The sequence below is a fragment of the Nycticebus coucang genome, chromosome 7, assembly GCF_027406575.1.
Source record: "Nycticebus coucang isolate mNycCou1 chromosome 7, mNycCou1.pri, whole genome shotgun sequence".
NCBI lineage: Eukaryota > Metazoa > Chordata > Mammalia > Primates > Lorisidae > Nycticebus > Nycticebus coucang.
This window is the reverse complement of record NC_069786.1, coordinates 113,365,714-113,382,079: the sequence shown is the minus strand read 5'-3', so window position 1 is coordinate 113,382,079 and position 16,366 is coordinate 113,365,714. Positions and strand designations below refer to the sequence as shown.

The 16,366-nt window shown below is 37.5% G+C and overlaps 1 protein-coding gene across 1 annotated transcript in view; it reads right to left on the bottom strand.

The window, feature by feature from the left end:
• XRCC5 (X-ray repair cross complementing 5) overlaps nucleotides 1-16,366 on the bottom strand; it is a 99,926-nt gene that overhangs the window by 62,654 nt on the left and 20,906 nt on the right. The window contains exons 9-13 of the mRNA XM_053598134.1: nucleotides 14,126-14,238; nucleotides 11,314-11,376; nucleotides 7,206-7,343; nucleotides 5,366-5,456; nucleotides 2,755-2,888 (exon numbers count right to left, since the gene is read on the bottom strand). Of these exons, the coding sequence (XP_053454109.1) occupies nucleotides 2,755-2,888; nucleotides 5,366-5,456; nucleotides 7,206-7,343; nucleotides 11,314-11,376; nucleotides 14,126-14,238 (539 nt within the window). The remainder of the gene's footprint in view (nucleotides 1-2,754; nucleotides 2,889-5,365; nucleotides 5,457-7,205; nucleotides 7,344-11,313; nucleotides 11,377-14,125; nucleotides 14,239-16,366) is intronic.

Genomic DNA, 16,366 nt, shown 5'->3' with positions numbered 1-16,366 from the left:
AAGTAAAAAAACAAAACAGGAACAAATACAATCACACTGCCTTATGTGGCCCACAGGCCGCAGTTTGAGAACCCCTGATTTAGACCTAACTTCTCCTGTGTGCTCTGAATCTCTATTTCCAACATCCTGCTGAGTATATGTCCTAGGACAGCCAACAACAGATAATTTCAAATTAAACACTTGGAAAGATACATAAATCACCTTTTCCATCTGTTATTCTACATTCCTTATTGCAAATAACAGTGACAACAGTGACCCTTTCAGTCACTCAAACTAGAATCCTGTTCTCTTCAGTTCCTCTTTAGTTCTCATCAGCCACCACCCAGTACCTGATGTTCTGCCCACTCTCCCCTAAATGCCTACAGAGTCTGTTTTCCTCTCCACACTCACCATCACTGCTTTAATTCAAGCCTTCACAGGGCCACTGCTGGTTTCACACCTGGTCTCCAGTCCATCTCCTATGCCATTGTCAGAACTGATTTTTAATGGTCACTTGCTGACAAAATTCTTTAATGATTACCCACTGGCATAAAATACAAACTACTTAGTGTGGCAAAGTTCTTCATAATGTACCTGCTACTTACCTTCCCTGACACCTTTTTCATAATTTTTTGTAGAGAACTCAATCTCCAGGCAAATGGAACCACCTGTGGATCCCAGACAAGCCCCACTTTGTGTTTTCATGCCTTTGTACATGCTATTCCTTTTGCAAGACATGATGTCCTCACATCATGCATCCCTTTTTTTCTTTTAGAACTGTCCAAGCCCTAATTCCACAGTGAAGTCTTCCTTAAGCTACCTTGTCACAAGCATTTCTTTTTCTTCTTATTCCCATTGTGTTTTCCCACCGCTGCTGTAACTACTGGTTTTATAGCTTTCTATTCTTCTCACTCCTCTGGAGGAATCCTTGAAAGTAGGGAGCTTACAGCATCATTAACACGTGGTACACTATTAGTACTCAACATATATTCTTTTTTTAAAAAAAGGTGAATTCAATGTATACACATGCCCTAGTGAAAATACTTCTTTATACAGATAAACCATATTAAAAACTCTCTTCCATGAAAGAAAGTTGGTAAGTTGTAAATATCAAAGTTGCCAGTGTTTACAGCTTTGAAAAATAAAAATGCCTGAGTTTAAGGTTTGTATTCATTCATTATTCCAACAAACATTTGTTGAATGTAAATAGAGTCCATTCTAGACAAATCTGCCAAGTAACAGAAGTTCCTCTTTTTCTCCATAGTGACTGGTTTGGGCAAGCTTCCAGGTGGTCTGCTACTCCCTTCCTCACAAATGGCACAGGCCTTCAGGTACTCAAGGTCACTTGTCAAAAATACCTATATTTGATAACACTTAGAATACTAGAGTCCAGACCATCCCTGATTCATGATGGTTCAATTTACAATTACAATTTTTCAATGCTGTGAAAGTAATATATATTCAAGGAAAGTTGAAAGGATACTCTTTTGCAATGCTGGGCAGTACTCCTGAGCAACAGCTCTTGGTTAGTCAGGAGATTTGAGGGTAATCAACCAATACTCAGTCTACAGCACACTGTGTTAACAGATGATGATGACCAACAGTAGGTAAATCTAAGTGTTCAGACACGTTTAAGGTCTGCTAGGCTAAGCTATAATGTTTGGGAAGTCAAAGTCACATGTTTTAAACATGTTTTTGACTTACAATGTTTTCACTTAGATGGACTTATAGGGAAATGACACCACCATAAATCAAGAAGCATCAGTATTCAGAGTTAGCCCTTTATACGTTAAGCTTCATAATTCTAATTTGTAGAACAAAATATTTTTTTGCTACTTCAAAGAATTACGAACATCAAAAAAAAAAAATTCTTTTGAGTAGAGGATCCCTTGAATCACAACAGGTCCCAATATAGACTTGAGTTAGTTAAGGATATTTTGCAAAGTGATTTAAAAGAGACAACTTACGTTCTCTCCATCACATGCTGTGTTCCCTTCCTGCCTCAAAAGTGGGCCTTCCCTTCTTCTGTGTGGAAAAGTTTGTTTAAAAAAGCTACTTGCGATTTCTCTTTCAGTTTTGCAGGGGTCAGGTAAGCCTGTGTTCTACTCTCATTAACTAATCCAGAACTGGAATATTCCTCCCCTCTAACCTTTCCCCTTCCTGAGCATAAATCAGTTCTCATCAACTTCTGCTATTTACCTTAATCTAATCTCTACTTTCCAATTCTTTTAGCCTAAGATTCAGAAATACATATTTTGTACTTTTCTGTATTTTAATTACTCTTCGATAATTTCATAATATAACCTCTTTATCTTACCTCTATGCTACCTTTAATTATGAAATTTTTGACAAGAATAGCACTGGAATACTTCTTTCTAACAATGGTTATATTAGGTAGTTTATGTCAGCTTTCTTACTATTTTGACATTAAAGAAAAATCTCATTCACATACAACATGGAAAAAGGCCTGAAAAAGCATAAAACAATCTGATTTTTATTAAGCCCTCCTGCATATAGTTTTTACAAACTAGCCTTCTTCCAGATTAAAAAAAAAAAAAAAAAGCATTCTAACTTAACTTTTCTTTCTAAGAGCTCAGAATATTTTTATCTTTTGAAGTAGGAAGAAGAAGAAGTTGTTCTCCTATAAAATAGATAGAGCGAATGGGGGCCTCAGAGGATAAAGGTATTTATTTGGGGCTCACCAATTACCGTAACTTTTCATGTAATTCTCTTTCACTTAAATGAAATATTACTGCTTCATTTTTTCTCTCTCACCTGAAAAAGTCTCTGAAATTGAGGATTTGGGATTTTGGTGGTTGGAAATAAGTCTTCAATAGTGTCTCTCTCCTCATCTTTCTTTACCAAGCTCATGGAGTCAATCAAAGCATCAACAGCTCTCAACTGCTCCTCTTAAAACAAAAATAAACAGAAAAGCAGAAAGAAAAATGATTACCCCTATTATTCTCCACTAAAACAAACACTTTCCATTTACAGATATTTGCGGTAACATTGGCAGGTTATACAGTCCTGGGTTTACCAAAAATATTCTCTAGTTATACAAGCACTTACCCTGAGTCTTAGTTTTCTTATCCCATGAAAAGAGCTACTTAGAGTAACTGACCGCGTAGGTCCCATCTCTACCATTCCTTGAACCTTTGATAATGGAGGGTCATATCAAAAGCAAAAGAGTCTGTTCCAAGGAATATAGACACACAAAATCCAACTTCCATATGGAGACTCAAACATAATATTTAATGAGATTATATTTTAAAAGTTATAATTAATTAAAGGGTATAAACATTATACCCTTTATAATAATATAATATATTATATAATATATAATAACAGAAAGACACCACTGAACCAGAGTGAGCTGAATCCTTCCCAGTCTCCCCAGGCGGAATCAGTTCTTTCCTCCAGCAAAATCTTATGACACTAACCATTCTGCACATCTGCACAGCTGTGTACATGTCTTACCCCACTCCATTCAAACTTTAAAAATTCTTTGAGCAGAAATATGACATCCTGTTCTTTACGGCTCTCTTAATACCTAACAGAAAACAGGTGCTCTACCAACTGAACGAAAACAGCATAGCCCAAAGCAACGTAGATGAAAGGCAATTCTCCCCAAAATGCTTCTATCTAAACTATCAAGTGTAGCTTTCACTCTGCTGATTCACACAGCAGTTCAGCTGTTGAACTGAGCACTGTTTTTGGCTAATTTGTAGTCTCTAGGCAAAAGGTAAAAAAGAGTAAGCACTTTCTGAAAAGTATACTATGCTTTCATTCTTTACCTTTTAAAATATACCTTTGTACAGCCACAACAAAAGAGCGTACGATACCTATCATAAGACATTTCTATCCGTTTTTGGACTTTATAGGGGAGGATTCAGGCAATAGCACAGCCATCTCCATCTTATGCTGACTAATTCAGCATCCACCTGGCAAAGGGCAAGAGCTAGGACTTGCATATGTGAACATCCCATCACTTTAACCTGCTACTACAAGCTCGTATAAGGCCAGAGCATTCTGGTATTGCACGTTCCCACCAAACGGTCTATTTAGAAAATAGGCCAAGTAGCTTTAAGGATCCATTTTTTCAATAGAGAAAATGTAAACAAATATGTTACCTTACAGAAAACAGATCAACACTTTGAAATATATTTAATGTTTTAGCTCCTAATTTATGCTTACAAGATAACCTATCAATAAAATTCTCTTTAACATATTCTACTTATTAAATAGTTTGGAATTATCAAGAGGCAGAGACAGAATAATACAGTGACACAGTGGCAACTTCTATACATTCAGGGCCATGCTTGCCTGCCTTGACTATGATGCAGAGGGGCTCCACTCTAGAAGGAAGGTAAAGACACGGGCCCTAGAGACGCATTCAATGCATGGCCTTTTCACAGCACACTGCTCCCAAAATAACACACAGGGAGAACCCAGTTCTGACACTCACCTCACAATTCTCTCATCCCACCCTGACACAGGTAATATATTTTGTAAACTAATATACTCATCATGTGTTTTTCTTTTTGGCATATTCTCTACATTCTGCCCCTACTATATTTTATCACAACTGTCTTAAATGTTAGGCTCTCTGGAAGGCAGGCCTTGTGCTTGTGAGAATCATTCTATAACACTGGCAGCCAGATGCTTAATAAAGACCTTTCTCATTGGGCTTAAATAACTCCTTGCAGCCATAAGTAAGGAGCAGTGAGACTTGGACTGTTACTGTAAACTACAAAGAAAGAACAAAAAGAAAAGTTAACCTCCAACATTGTGACTTTTCAGATTCAAGTTACATCAGATTTTACACAGGACACTAAGGTCATAAGTTTGATAGTGCACACTGATTCCACTTCAGCAGGGGCAAACCTTGTGCTCACAATTAGAGACGGCCATTCACTATGCTGCTGCTCCCTGGACGCATGCTCTGTGTCAGAAGGGGGGGACGGGACAGTGCTGGAGAGTTTAGGGCAGAGTTGTTCAACCTTTTTATCTCACGGTACACTTCAACCTATAGTTAAACTTTCAGGGCACACTTAAATTATGTTTATCAAAAAAAAAAAAAAAAGAGTAAAAAAAGAATAAACTTACTGTACTTTGAACTTCTTTCAAAAATAATTTAATTAATGATCTTTAAAAATTGTCATGGCACATGGGTTGAAAATCACTGGTTTGGAGCAAACCTGTTCCCTGCTACTGGAATAACACCTGCTGACCCCAATTCATCATTACTATGTCTAAGTACACGATTGGAATCCAACTAATCCCACCCTGTGAAATTCTAGCCCTGACAAATGATTGTAGACAGGTGATTTCCCAAGAAGCGTCTGTATGCAGAGTCAATTAGTGAGCTAAATGGAAATAAACTCACCTGTAGGAGTGTATTTCTTGTTATTTTTCAAGGATGGAAACATGTATTGCCTCAAGTCCTCCATGAATGGCAACTGCACATACATTAAGCACTAATGAGAAAGAAAGGGGTGAAAGCAAACACAACCAAATTAATGAAAAAAAAAAATGGAAAACTGATTCCAAATGCCATGAAAAGTGGCACAACAGATATATTTCAAAATCAGCTCAAACCTTGTATGTGAAAAGTAAAATGTTTGGATTTCTGCAGTTAGTTGTTCACAACCGCAAATAGTATGAAGAATATTAAACACAAAAGAAATGATTAAAAGAAAAGCTACCGGCACCTGTGGCTCAAAGGAGTAGGATGCTGGCCCCATATGCCGGAGGTGGAGGGTTCAAACCCAGCTCTGGCCAAAACTGCAAAAAAAAAAAAAAAAGCTACCAAGGGATAACTATTAACTGCCATGCCCAATATAACAAATGAGAAGACTGGGGTGATCAGAAGGCTGATTTGGAAGTCAAGACATTCTGTCTTCTCTTTCTAGTTCTTACTATAGTAAGTCCTGAGAAAGAGAAAATGGGGTAAGGAATTTGTATTTTAAATAGGATAGCCCTAAATAAACTGAATTTCACAAGGATCAAAACATAATCACATCCTCAACCTTTATTCATAGTCCTCAATAGTAAAAATGGAATATGTACACCATGGAATATTATGCAGACTTAAAGAAAGATGAAGACTTTACGTCTTTTGCGTTTACATGGATGGAGCTGGAACATATTCTTCTTAGTAAAGTATCTCAAGAATGGAAGAAAAAGTATCCAATATACTCAGCCCTACTATGAAACTAATTTATGGCTTTCATATGAAAGCTATAACCCAGTTATAACCTAAGAATAGGAGGAAGGGGGAAAGGGAGGGCAGGGAGGGGAGAGGGGGGCGGAGGGAGGGTGATTGGTGGGATTACACCTACAGTGCATCTTACAAGGGTACATGTGAAACTCAGTAAATGTAGAATATAAATATTTTAACACAATAACTAAGAAAATGCCAGGAAGGCTATGTTAACCAGTGTGATGAAAATGTCAAATGGTCTATAAAACCAGTGTATGTTGCCCCATGATTACATTAATGTACACAGCTATGATTTAATAATTAAAAAAAACAGCCAAAAAAAAAAAAAAGTAAAAATAGAGGTAATTTCTTTTTCCATTTGGTTCTAAGAAGTCAAGAAGGATGGCTGGGCATGGTGGCTCATGCATGGAATGCTACCTAGTACTCTGGGAGGCCAAGATGGGTGGATTGCTTGAGCTCAGGGGTTTGAGAACAGCCTGAGCAAAAGCAAGACTCTATCTATACTAAAAATAGAAAAAACTACCCAGGTGTAGTGGCAGGTGCCTGCAGTCCCAGCTACTGCAGAAGATGAGCCAAGAGGATCACTTGAGCCCAATAGTTTGAGGTTGCTGTGAGCTGTAATGCCACGGCACTCTACCCCGGGCAACAAAGTGAGACTCTGTCTCAAAAAGAAAAAGAAAAAAAGAAAAGTCAAAAAGGGTAAAAAGTGAGAAAAGGTCATGATTAACATTGACTGATTCGATTGAATAAAAGCTCCTTGTAACACTCTTATAATTTATGTTCTTCTCACAGCCAGAAGAGTGGTTCACAGAGCAGCAGCACAATCACTAACTGGGAGAGATGCAGAATCCAGGCCCCACTCCAGACCTGCAGGATCAGGATCTGCCCTTTAACAAGATGCCCAAGTGAATTCCCATGCATGCTTGTAGTTGAGAGGCACTGCTTAGGGTAAAGGCACTGAAGGAAAAAAATAACATGAATACGAAAGGCCTGTGGGATTTACCTCATAGGCATCCTTGATAAGAGGAAAAGCCACACCAACTTGAGGATTTGCTCTTCTGTCGTAAGCGTATCGCACTATGGCTGCCATGTCTAACTCATCCAAAGCGTGAATCAAGGAGGAGAGGGCAACTGCGGCCGCCTGGTGAGAGAGGGATGCTGGGTTAACACAAGGGCAACACACGACATCTTCACAACAAAACCAAATGCTCAGAGCGCTTGTTACTCACCCCCCTTTCCTGATTTTTTTTCTAAAGTGCCTCTTTACTTACTTCAAGATCAAATTATGCACATTTGCTTTTATTACTTTATTAAATTTTACTAATATTCTTTAAGGGAAAAACACATAGACAAGTAGGCTACAGGGAAGAAATCTTATTTTTATGAGAGAGTTAAGAAACCTCTATGACACTTCCAGGTTTTATCTTCAATGATGCATCTTATCTTCAGGTAACATTTAGCCCCAACAGCTACCAAAGATGCAGCAAATCCCCCTCTGAATCCCTAAAAGGATTAAAAATAATGCACCAACAAAGAAAAGATTGTTTGCAAAGCCACCCAGTATCTCAAAGCTTCACTGTGGTCCACAGACCCCTTAGCCCCCGTGCAGCCATCTTGTCCTGGACAGTTCCTAATGGCGTGTCCTTCTATCTTCCACTATTTATAACCCAGAAGTTCCATCTCATTATTTCCATGTCCGTGGACCATGTCTGCTGGAAATCTAAACTCTCAGGACACTCAACCCTTCAATCAGAGCCAACTGGAAACAGAGGTTTACATTTGCTTTTGATGGTATTTACTGTACCTCTTCTGAGACTTAACTTCTTTAACTAAATCCTCTGCCTTCCTGCTTCAACCTTCCTTCTCCTCTGATTTCACAACCTTACCCTATAAATAAACTCATATCTCAGCCTTCCTAAACAAAATCTTTCTTTGTCCCTCTCGCTCCACAAACTGCTATCTGTATCTTTCCTTTTCTACACCCCTAAATATCACGAAATAATAGTCTTGCTGTTTCCACTGCTTTGAGCACAATTATTCTTCAACTTCCTCTAGCTACTGCCCCCACTTCCTTGCTGAAATTATCCTCCGAAGTCACCCACAACCTCCTAATGGCCAGCTCCTTGGTTTCTATCATATTTGTCTGATAGCAGCATCTAACTATCCCACTTTCTCCACTTAGCTTCCGGAGCAACATTCTCTTCTGATTATTCTACTTGTGGGCAACTCCTCCCTAAGCTCTTCTCTGCTCCCAACTGATTTTTAAATTCTACTTTTGGCCTTCTCTCCTCCTCTCACTCTAAACTCTACTTGTAGATTATTTTACCCACTCTCATGAGCTAAAGAAATTAAAAATCTGTATATTCAGCTTTAAAACTGTCCTAAAATCCAGACTTAGTTGACTACTGGCTGGTAGACAACTTACATGGTATCTCATATGCCATCTTCACGTATCTCAAATATCCATGACCCAAACTAAGTATCTCACTCCTTCCTTGCCTTCCTGGATTTCCTTTTCCTATTAATACCACAACACAGTCAACCAAACTAGAAGCTCCAAGATCTTCAGTAATGCCCCCTTTCTCATCATCCGTCATGTTCAAATGTTCACCAAACTCTACCAGGTCTATCTTTATGCTGTCTTTCAAACCAGTCTCTTCCATCACTGCCTCCCCTGTTCACAGAGCTGATCATGCCACACCCTGCACAAAACCAAGTGCTTCTTCTACTCCAGCCTCACTGAGCTGATCACTGACTGGGGACAGGTCTGGTACCTTCCCTCCCCTCTAGCTTTTGGTCATAACATTTCCTCCCAGCTATAATGCCCCCTCCAAAATCTCTGCCTTTTTAGTTTCTAATCCCTCTTCAAGGCTCAGTAAATTGACACCCCTCCATTTCAGATTAACCCCAGTCAGCTCTCTCTCTCTCTATAGAACTCCCCAAACGATATGTTGTTTTCTCAGTATTACAGCTAACCTGTTCAATGGTAGATATGTATATTCCCAGTTCTTCCAGTAAGAACTATGACCTCAATTCCTTGCCATCAAAATCCTCTGCAGATTTTAAAATGGAATCATTACCTTTTCAGTTCAATTCAAGGACTATTTACTCAGTGTTTATTCTTTGCTAGGCACTGTCTTAGGCCCTGTGAGAAAACAAAAATGAGTCCCTGACCTCACCGAGCTAATACAATTTCTACTAATGGAAAAGAGACATGTACCAAATACAGAACGTGTATGCTCTATTAATAAGATCCGTAAAAGAGGACCAGATAAGCACAATAGGAGACTGAGGAAGCGATTACTTCTCAAATTGTTTGGAAGTTTTTATTTGTGTGTCACTGTCAGGACCAATTAGTATATTTAAAGTAAGGAAGGATAGGGTCATGAAGGATGGCTACATTAGAACACAACACTGCACTTGTACGTAACTCAACCAAGCTTTCCTTCCCTTTCTCTAATCCTCTTCTCTTCCACACACAGTGCCCCTCAGCATATCTTAATTAAAAGTACAGATTCTCTATATAAAGAATATTACATGCTAATGATCGGAGAAAACACTTTCTAAAAGGAATTATCTACAGGCTGATAGGATATTTTAGTTAAAATACAACAGCATTCATCTAGTTTAACAACCCACATGTGCATCTGACTATTGGTAATAAAGACCCTGCCTAGAAAGATATAGAGATGAGTCTCTCATATTTCATTATAAGAGAAATAATCCAAATCCAAATAATCCAATTGAAAGCAGTAAATCTTACTGACAAAATAATTACTCATCTTGAACAAAACCCACTACCTGTTGGTTCTCGGTCATCCCCCAAAATGAAGCATAGTTTAATTTCTATTCCATATGATAATCCTCTAGCTGTATGAAGAGAGTTATTATTTCTGTCAGCCCTTCACTCCCTTATCTACCCACACAATTGTCTTCTTGTAATATTTTTACTAGAAGTCCTCATATGACACTTTCCTTACTCCCTACTGATCTCATAAGCTCCAATTAGATAAAATCATTCTTTGACCATGACATCAAAAACTGAGACCAAAGAGTAGCCCTTTTCCATTAGTAGATAAAAAGTTTTTTCTTGATAAGTATATAAAAATTAGTGCCTGTATGAGCCTGGATTTGAATTACACAATTCACAAGGCTGCCCTTAGCTAACAAATCCAGATAATAACCTAACACCTGTCCCAACACAGCTAAGTGATACAATACTCCCCACTGATTACCGAGCCATTCTGGTAAGGTGATGAGAATTTTCTTTGTGTGAGGAGACAAGTAAAAGTTAAAACTTCAGCAAAAGTTAAAAATGTAATTAAGTTGTAGTTTGGCAGCATGAAAGAGACCTACATGATTCCCAACAGGCTTTGTTTAGGAGAAGTGAGGCGAAAAAGAGGCTATACCACTTATATTACCACTTGACCCCCACCCCAAACAAGCCCTCTACTTGCAGTTTGTTAATTCCAAGTACAAAATCTTCAGGAACTTGGAAATCTGCTTAAGTTGCCTTAAACAGATACTAGATTGCAATCTCCCAGTTTAGATCAACGTCTCCAGAGAAATAAGTTCTAACTTAAAGGTCAAAAAGAAAATATTTATAGAGACGGTAGGTGTATGATAGTCAAGGGTTGTTAGCCAGGCAGAAACCAGCCTGGAAGCAGAACCTTTGGGATGTGGGAAGAGTACAAAGAGAGAGAGGGAGGAAAAGACAAATTTCCTCCGTGAAGTGAGTGTAAGTAGTCCAGTCACCGAAGCACATCTCCAGGATGTACATGTCAGCACTAAATGTCCAATGTCTATGAAAATCAAAACGTCAATCTGACCCCAACACTCCTTAACCTTTGACCATGAAATTTCCACACCTAAGTGTTGTTCAAAATGCTTATTTGGCTGCGCTCCATGTCCCTAGGTCTTGTGCTCAGGCTAACACAAATGCATTATCATTCCTCCATTTTCACAGTTAAAGGTCAGTGAATTTTCCCACTACTGACGTAGGAATTCATGTCATTTTAAACCACAAAAGCCCCAAACAACTCACTTTCATAAAATGACAATTCAATTGACAATTGAGGTAGCAGTATCTCAAAGACATCCGGCCAACTTACCTCATCATCTTTTGCTGCAAAGACCTTTAGAACTTGATTTCCCATAAAGAAGTTTCTCTGGACCTACAAAAGAGAGAGAAGAAAAAAATTTTGGTTTTCATCCAAAATATGTAACATATATAACCATAATGACATGCCTTACTAAAAAATAATTCAAAATGTTCTTGCTAAAAACACAGATACTAGAAACAAATTATTACTTGAGGTTCAATTCAAGTCAACATCACAAATAGGTGAGCACACAGTATCTGTCCAACACTATCGGAGTATTATAAACTAAGCAGAAAACAGGATACAATATTGTCCTTGAGACACTTAGACAGATATGAAATTGACTGCTGTGCTGTACTACAGTCCAGGGTTACGTGGTGCTATCAGGACACATAAGAAGGGCACTGTGCTCGGTCACGAGGGGGTCAAGGAAGGTTTCTCAAAATGGTAACACTGAAGTCAAGACGTAAAGCATGAGTAGAAACTAAATAAGAGAAAAGTCTGGGTACAAGCATCCTGGGCAGAGAAAATAGTGTGAATATTTTATTTCTTTTATAAAATTTCAAGAGGCTTTCAATTTCAAATTTCCTATTGTATAAAATATATATATCATGGCATCTACCTGAGAGAGCTATAATGCGAATTTAATGAGAATTCATGCAAAATGCTTATAAATTTACTGAAATATCATAATTACTCAATAAAAGGTTAAAAAGAAAGAAAAATAAAGTCTGAATAAAAGTCTGGAGTGACGTAAAATTCTTGTGCACATTAGGGAACTGCCTTGGAGTAATGCAGTGCCACAATACGAGGGAAAAGTGAAAAATTAGGTAAGAGAGATTCGTAAAGATTAGATCATAAAGTCTGATAAAGAACAATGTTAAACGGTAGGGACTTCATCCCAAGAGCAGCGGTGAGGCCCTGATGAATTGCAAAGAGACTGGAGTGAAGAACAAGAGATAGGCAGGATTAGAGGAAGGGAAACTAGTTAAACCAAAACTAAGTACTGCAAGTTCTTTTCCCCCGTTTAAGTTCAATAACTTATCTAGTAGAGTATCAAGATTATCCAATTAGAAAACAAATACTGAATTATTCCTAAAATCATAATCACCTGTATTTATCTACCAAGATCACTTCTTTCTGATGTATATAACCTGCAGCCTATTTATAAGAACATGCCATGTGCTATATTGGGCAATGTTTCCCGGATGTGTTTTATGCCTTCCCACTTCTAAATCAGAGAAATTATAAAGACTTGACCATAACAGCACAGCAGTACAGGAAGACTGAGTCTCACAGGTGTGGGGGTGAGGCCCATATAATTCAAATCACCCTCTTCTCCACTTCCGTTCCCCATTTGAAAACCATTATTCTATATTTTTAGTTTGCTACATTCATATAGATTTGCTTAACCTACTAGAATCCACAGTGGTTCTTGACTGATTAAAGAATAGCTAAGGTTTCTTTTCCTAAGAAACCTAAATGACTTTGCAAAGAACAGTCAGCATTTGAGGAAAGTTCTGGATAAATTCTTATCTATTTTATAATTAGATACCCAGAACACTTGACAAGTTAGAAGACGACAAACTGAAAGCCTCTTGAAATTATAAAAAAGAATAACTAACTCACAATGCAGAAAAAAAAACTTATTATATAAAAAAGTTATGTAATTTAATTGGTAAGTTTTTCATACCAGTTCAATTTAGAAAGATTAATTTGTCAATATTCCAGTTTAAGGGAGTTTGGAATAAAATGTGATCTTATTAAAAATAATCACAAGTCTGTTAAGAGGTAATATTGAGGGTTTATAAATCCCCTAAAGTGAATAATTTTTAAAAAAGCATATTTAGTGTAACTTGTTAGAGAATTGCTAGGAACTATAACTTCTGAAAAGTAGTTATTCTCACCATTGAAATTCTACAGACTTTAAGTAAATGCTTCCAGTTTTCTGTTTATGAGTCTTGAAGATGTATATAATAGTTTGGGCATACCATGAAAAACATCCTCCCCAGCCTCACTGAATCACTCTAACACTGATGTATATAAGGACTACATGCTAGAGCAACATGAAGTTCAAATCCAGAATACTGGGTAATAATTACTTTCATTATAATGAAATTCTCACTTGAGCTTTTCTACAGCCAATAAAAAATCTCTTCATCTATATAGATAAAGCTTGGGTAAAATACAAAAAATACACTTTATAATTATTAATTATGATTCACCTCCTTGGTTGTCTACCTCAAGAACATTTTACCTAAGATTGCTCTGAGAACCTTTTAGCAACCCTTTCTAAGATAATACATGGTAGTTGATAGTGAATGACTACATTTCTCATAGTGTCTATTTCATGTACCTTTGTCTTGGTATCTAAAAAACACATTAACTTATGAATAAGTTTCGCATCTTACAACTCCACACTGGACATTGAGAAGAAAGATTTGTAACTGGCATAAATCAACAACATTCTGGTCATTCAAAACCCAGCCAGACCTATAACCTTCTAAAATACTCCATGTTATGTAAAAACTCAGAGGATGCAAAGAATTAGATGCTGCTACTTTAAGCCTACTATGAGATGTGATGCCCAGCAAAGCTAACAAGTGATTTAATTGAATGTATTCTTCGGATTTATGCTAAGATGTTTCTACATCTTGGTTTTTCTTCTCAAAAATCAAGGATGGAAACACCAACCCCCAGGCTACTTTTAGAAAACCTAAAAGTGAAATACATACATATTATAAATAAAACGACTAATCAAATGCACACCATTTTAAGTAACAGCTAGTAAAAAGCTCATTTATTTTATTCTCAATTGTACCTGAGAAGATCTACAAAATCCCAAAACAGAGAAGCACTTTCCCTCCGATTTATATTTCATTTGCTCCTCATCCACTTTAGAGAAAGGAACTATATCACTTCCATAGCGGAACCCTAGAGAACAAGAGAAGAGCATCTGTTAAGCATATGGAGCCTCGTTTTCTACAAGCTGAAATTAGCTCCCTGCATATATTAACAATCCATGCACACTCCAGAGCAGGCCTCCATCTTCTATTCCCTGGAATCGAATTACTGGCCCTCATGATCAATGAGGAAAAAGAAGCAGCAAATACACAAGACCACACATACAATATAGAGACGATTAAAATCTAATTACATTTCTAAAGTAGCATCTTCTGTAATCTAGTTACCTTAATGATTACCCAGCCTAGAAGAAAAAATGTAGCAAATGCAAAGTACTAGTTATCCTCCAAAAATAAACCACAGTTGACTAAAGTACAGCATGATTTGTAAATGTAATAACAAGAACACATTTATTTGGAAACCTAGAGACCCACAAAGAAAAATGCCCATAGGAAATTTTCAGAACAAAATGTTCTCCAAAATGCATGCCAGAGATATACAAATGCCTAACAGAGGAAGCTAAAACTCTTGTTTAGAAACATTCAATTGATATGCTGTATATTTTTCTGCATTAAAATTTATTTTATTTCTGGCATTTGACTACATACATTTTGTTTTTAATTACTTAGGATATTTATTTAAATATGGGCTCCTGACTTTTTTTTTTTTTTGGCCGGGGCTGGGTTTGAACCCGCCACTTCCGGCATATGGGACCGGCGCCCTACTCCTTGAGCCACAGGCACCGCCCATGGGCTCCTGACTTCTTAAAAAGAAGATAAACCATAGAACTCCAACTCTGTTGCATGTCCTCCACTCTATGCAAGATCACATCCTTTCAGTACAGAATACATCCTTATATATTTGGTGGGGAAAAGGAGCATTGAAATCCAAGGATTCCAGCCTGGAAGCAAAAGCAAAGGAAAGCGCATGCATCTTTACTCCAAGAAACAAAAAACTTGCATGTTTTGAGGTAGATTTTGTGATTCAGTGTTTATTTGTTCATGTTAATCTATTGATACCAAGTATTAAAAAAAATATTTCTATTTCCATATATGTCTTTTTAAAAAGCTGGTGATGAAGCTGGGTGCAGTGGCTCGTGCCTATAATTCTCACTCTGGGAGGCCGAAGCAGGTGGATTGCTTGAGCCCAGGAGTTCAAGACCAGCCTGAGCAAGAGTGAGACCCCCATTTCTACTAAAAATAGAAAAAACTAGCCAGGCATCATGATGGGTGCCTGAAGTCCCAGCTACTCAGAAGGCTGAGGCAAGATTGCTCAAGTCCCAGAGTTTGAGGTTACTGTGAGCTGGGATGACAGCAGGGCCCTCTACCCAGGACAAAAGAGTGAGACTCTGTCTAAAAAAAAAAAAAAAAAGAAAAAAAAAGGCTTGGGATGAAAGGAAAAATTTCAAGAAACATGATTATAATTTTGTCAGTAGTCATTTTCTTATTTGAATTTTTAATAATAACTTGTAAGTTTTAATTAAAACTGTTTTCTGGTTGATGCACTTAAATGGCAAATAATTCTAACTTTTGTATATGAGACAAAATACAGAATAGACTACAACACACAACCATATTCCTTCACCACATGTGTATACTAGTCCCTCGGTGTATGAAAGTTAACTACATCTTAGCAGATGGAGAGCTGAGGACAGGCAAAGAAGTATGTTGGTAAATGCAAAAAGGTAAGGGAAAAAGATGCACGTCTATATTATTTTAGCCCAAGCAATTTATAACTCCTCCCACTCCATTTCCCCACCAATAAATTTCCTTTTTGCCTTAGCTAATCAGAGCTGATTTCTTTGCTAACAACCAAAAGAAACAGTACCCTCATCTCTACTCTTTTACTTCTAATCCATCCTTCAACCAGCTGCCATAATTAACTTCCTAAAACACAGCCCCTGTCAAAAATATGTGTAAACTCTTAGCCTATCATCCAAAGCCCTTCATGTGTCCGTCCTAATTCAGAAGAAGACAAAGGCACATAGACTCTGATTCAAGTCCTGCTGGTTGTGAGCTGTCTGACTCTGAATCTGTTAATAAATGTCTTTTAGTCTCAATTCCCTTATGTAAAATGGAAAAAAGAATGCCTGCTTTTCTAGGTGGTTGTTGTTCAAAACCAACCTGTCCATGTACAACCCACCAACCCAACTGAGCTA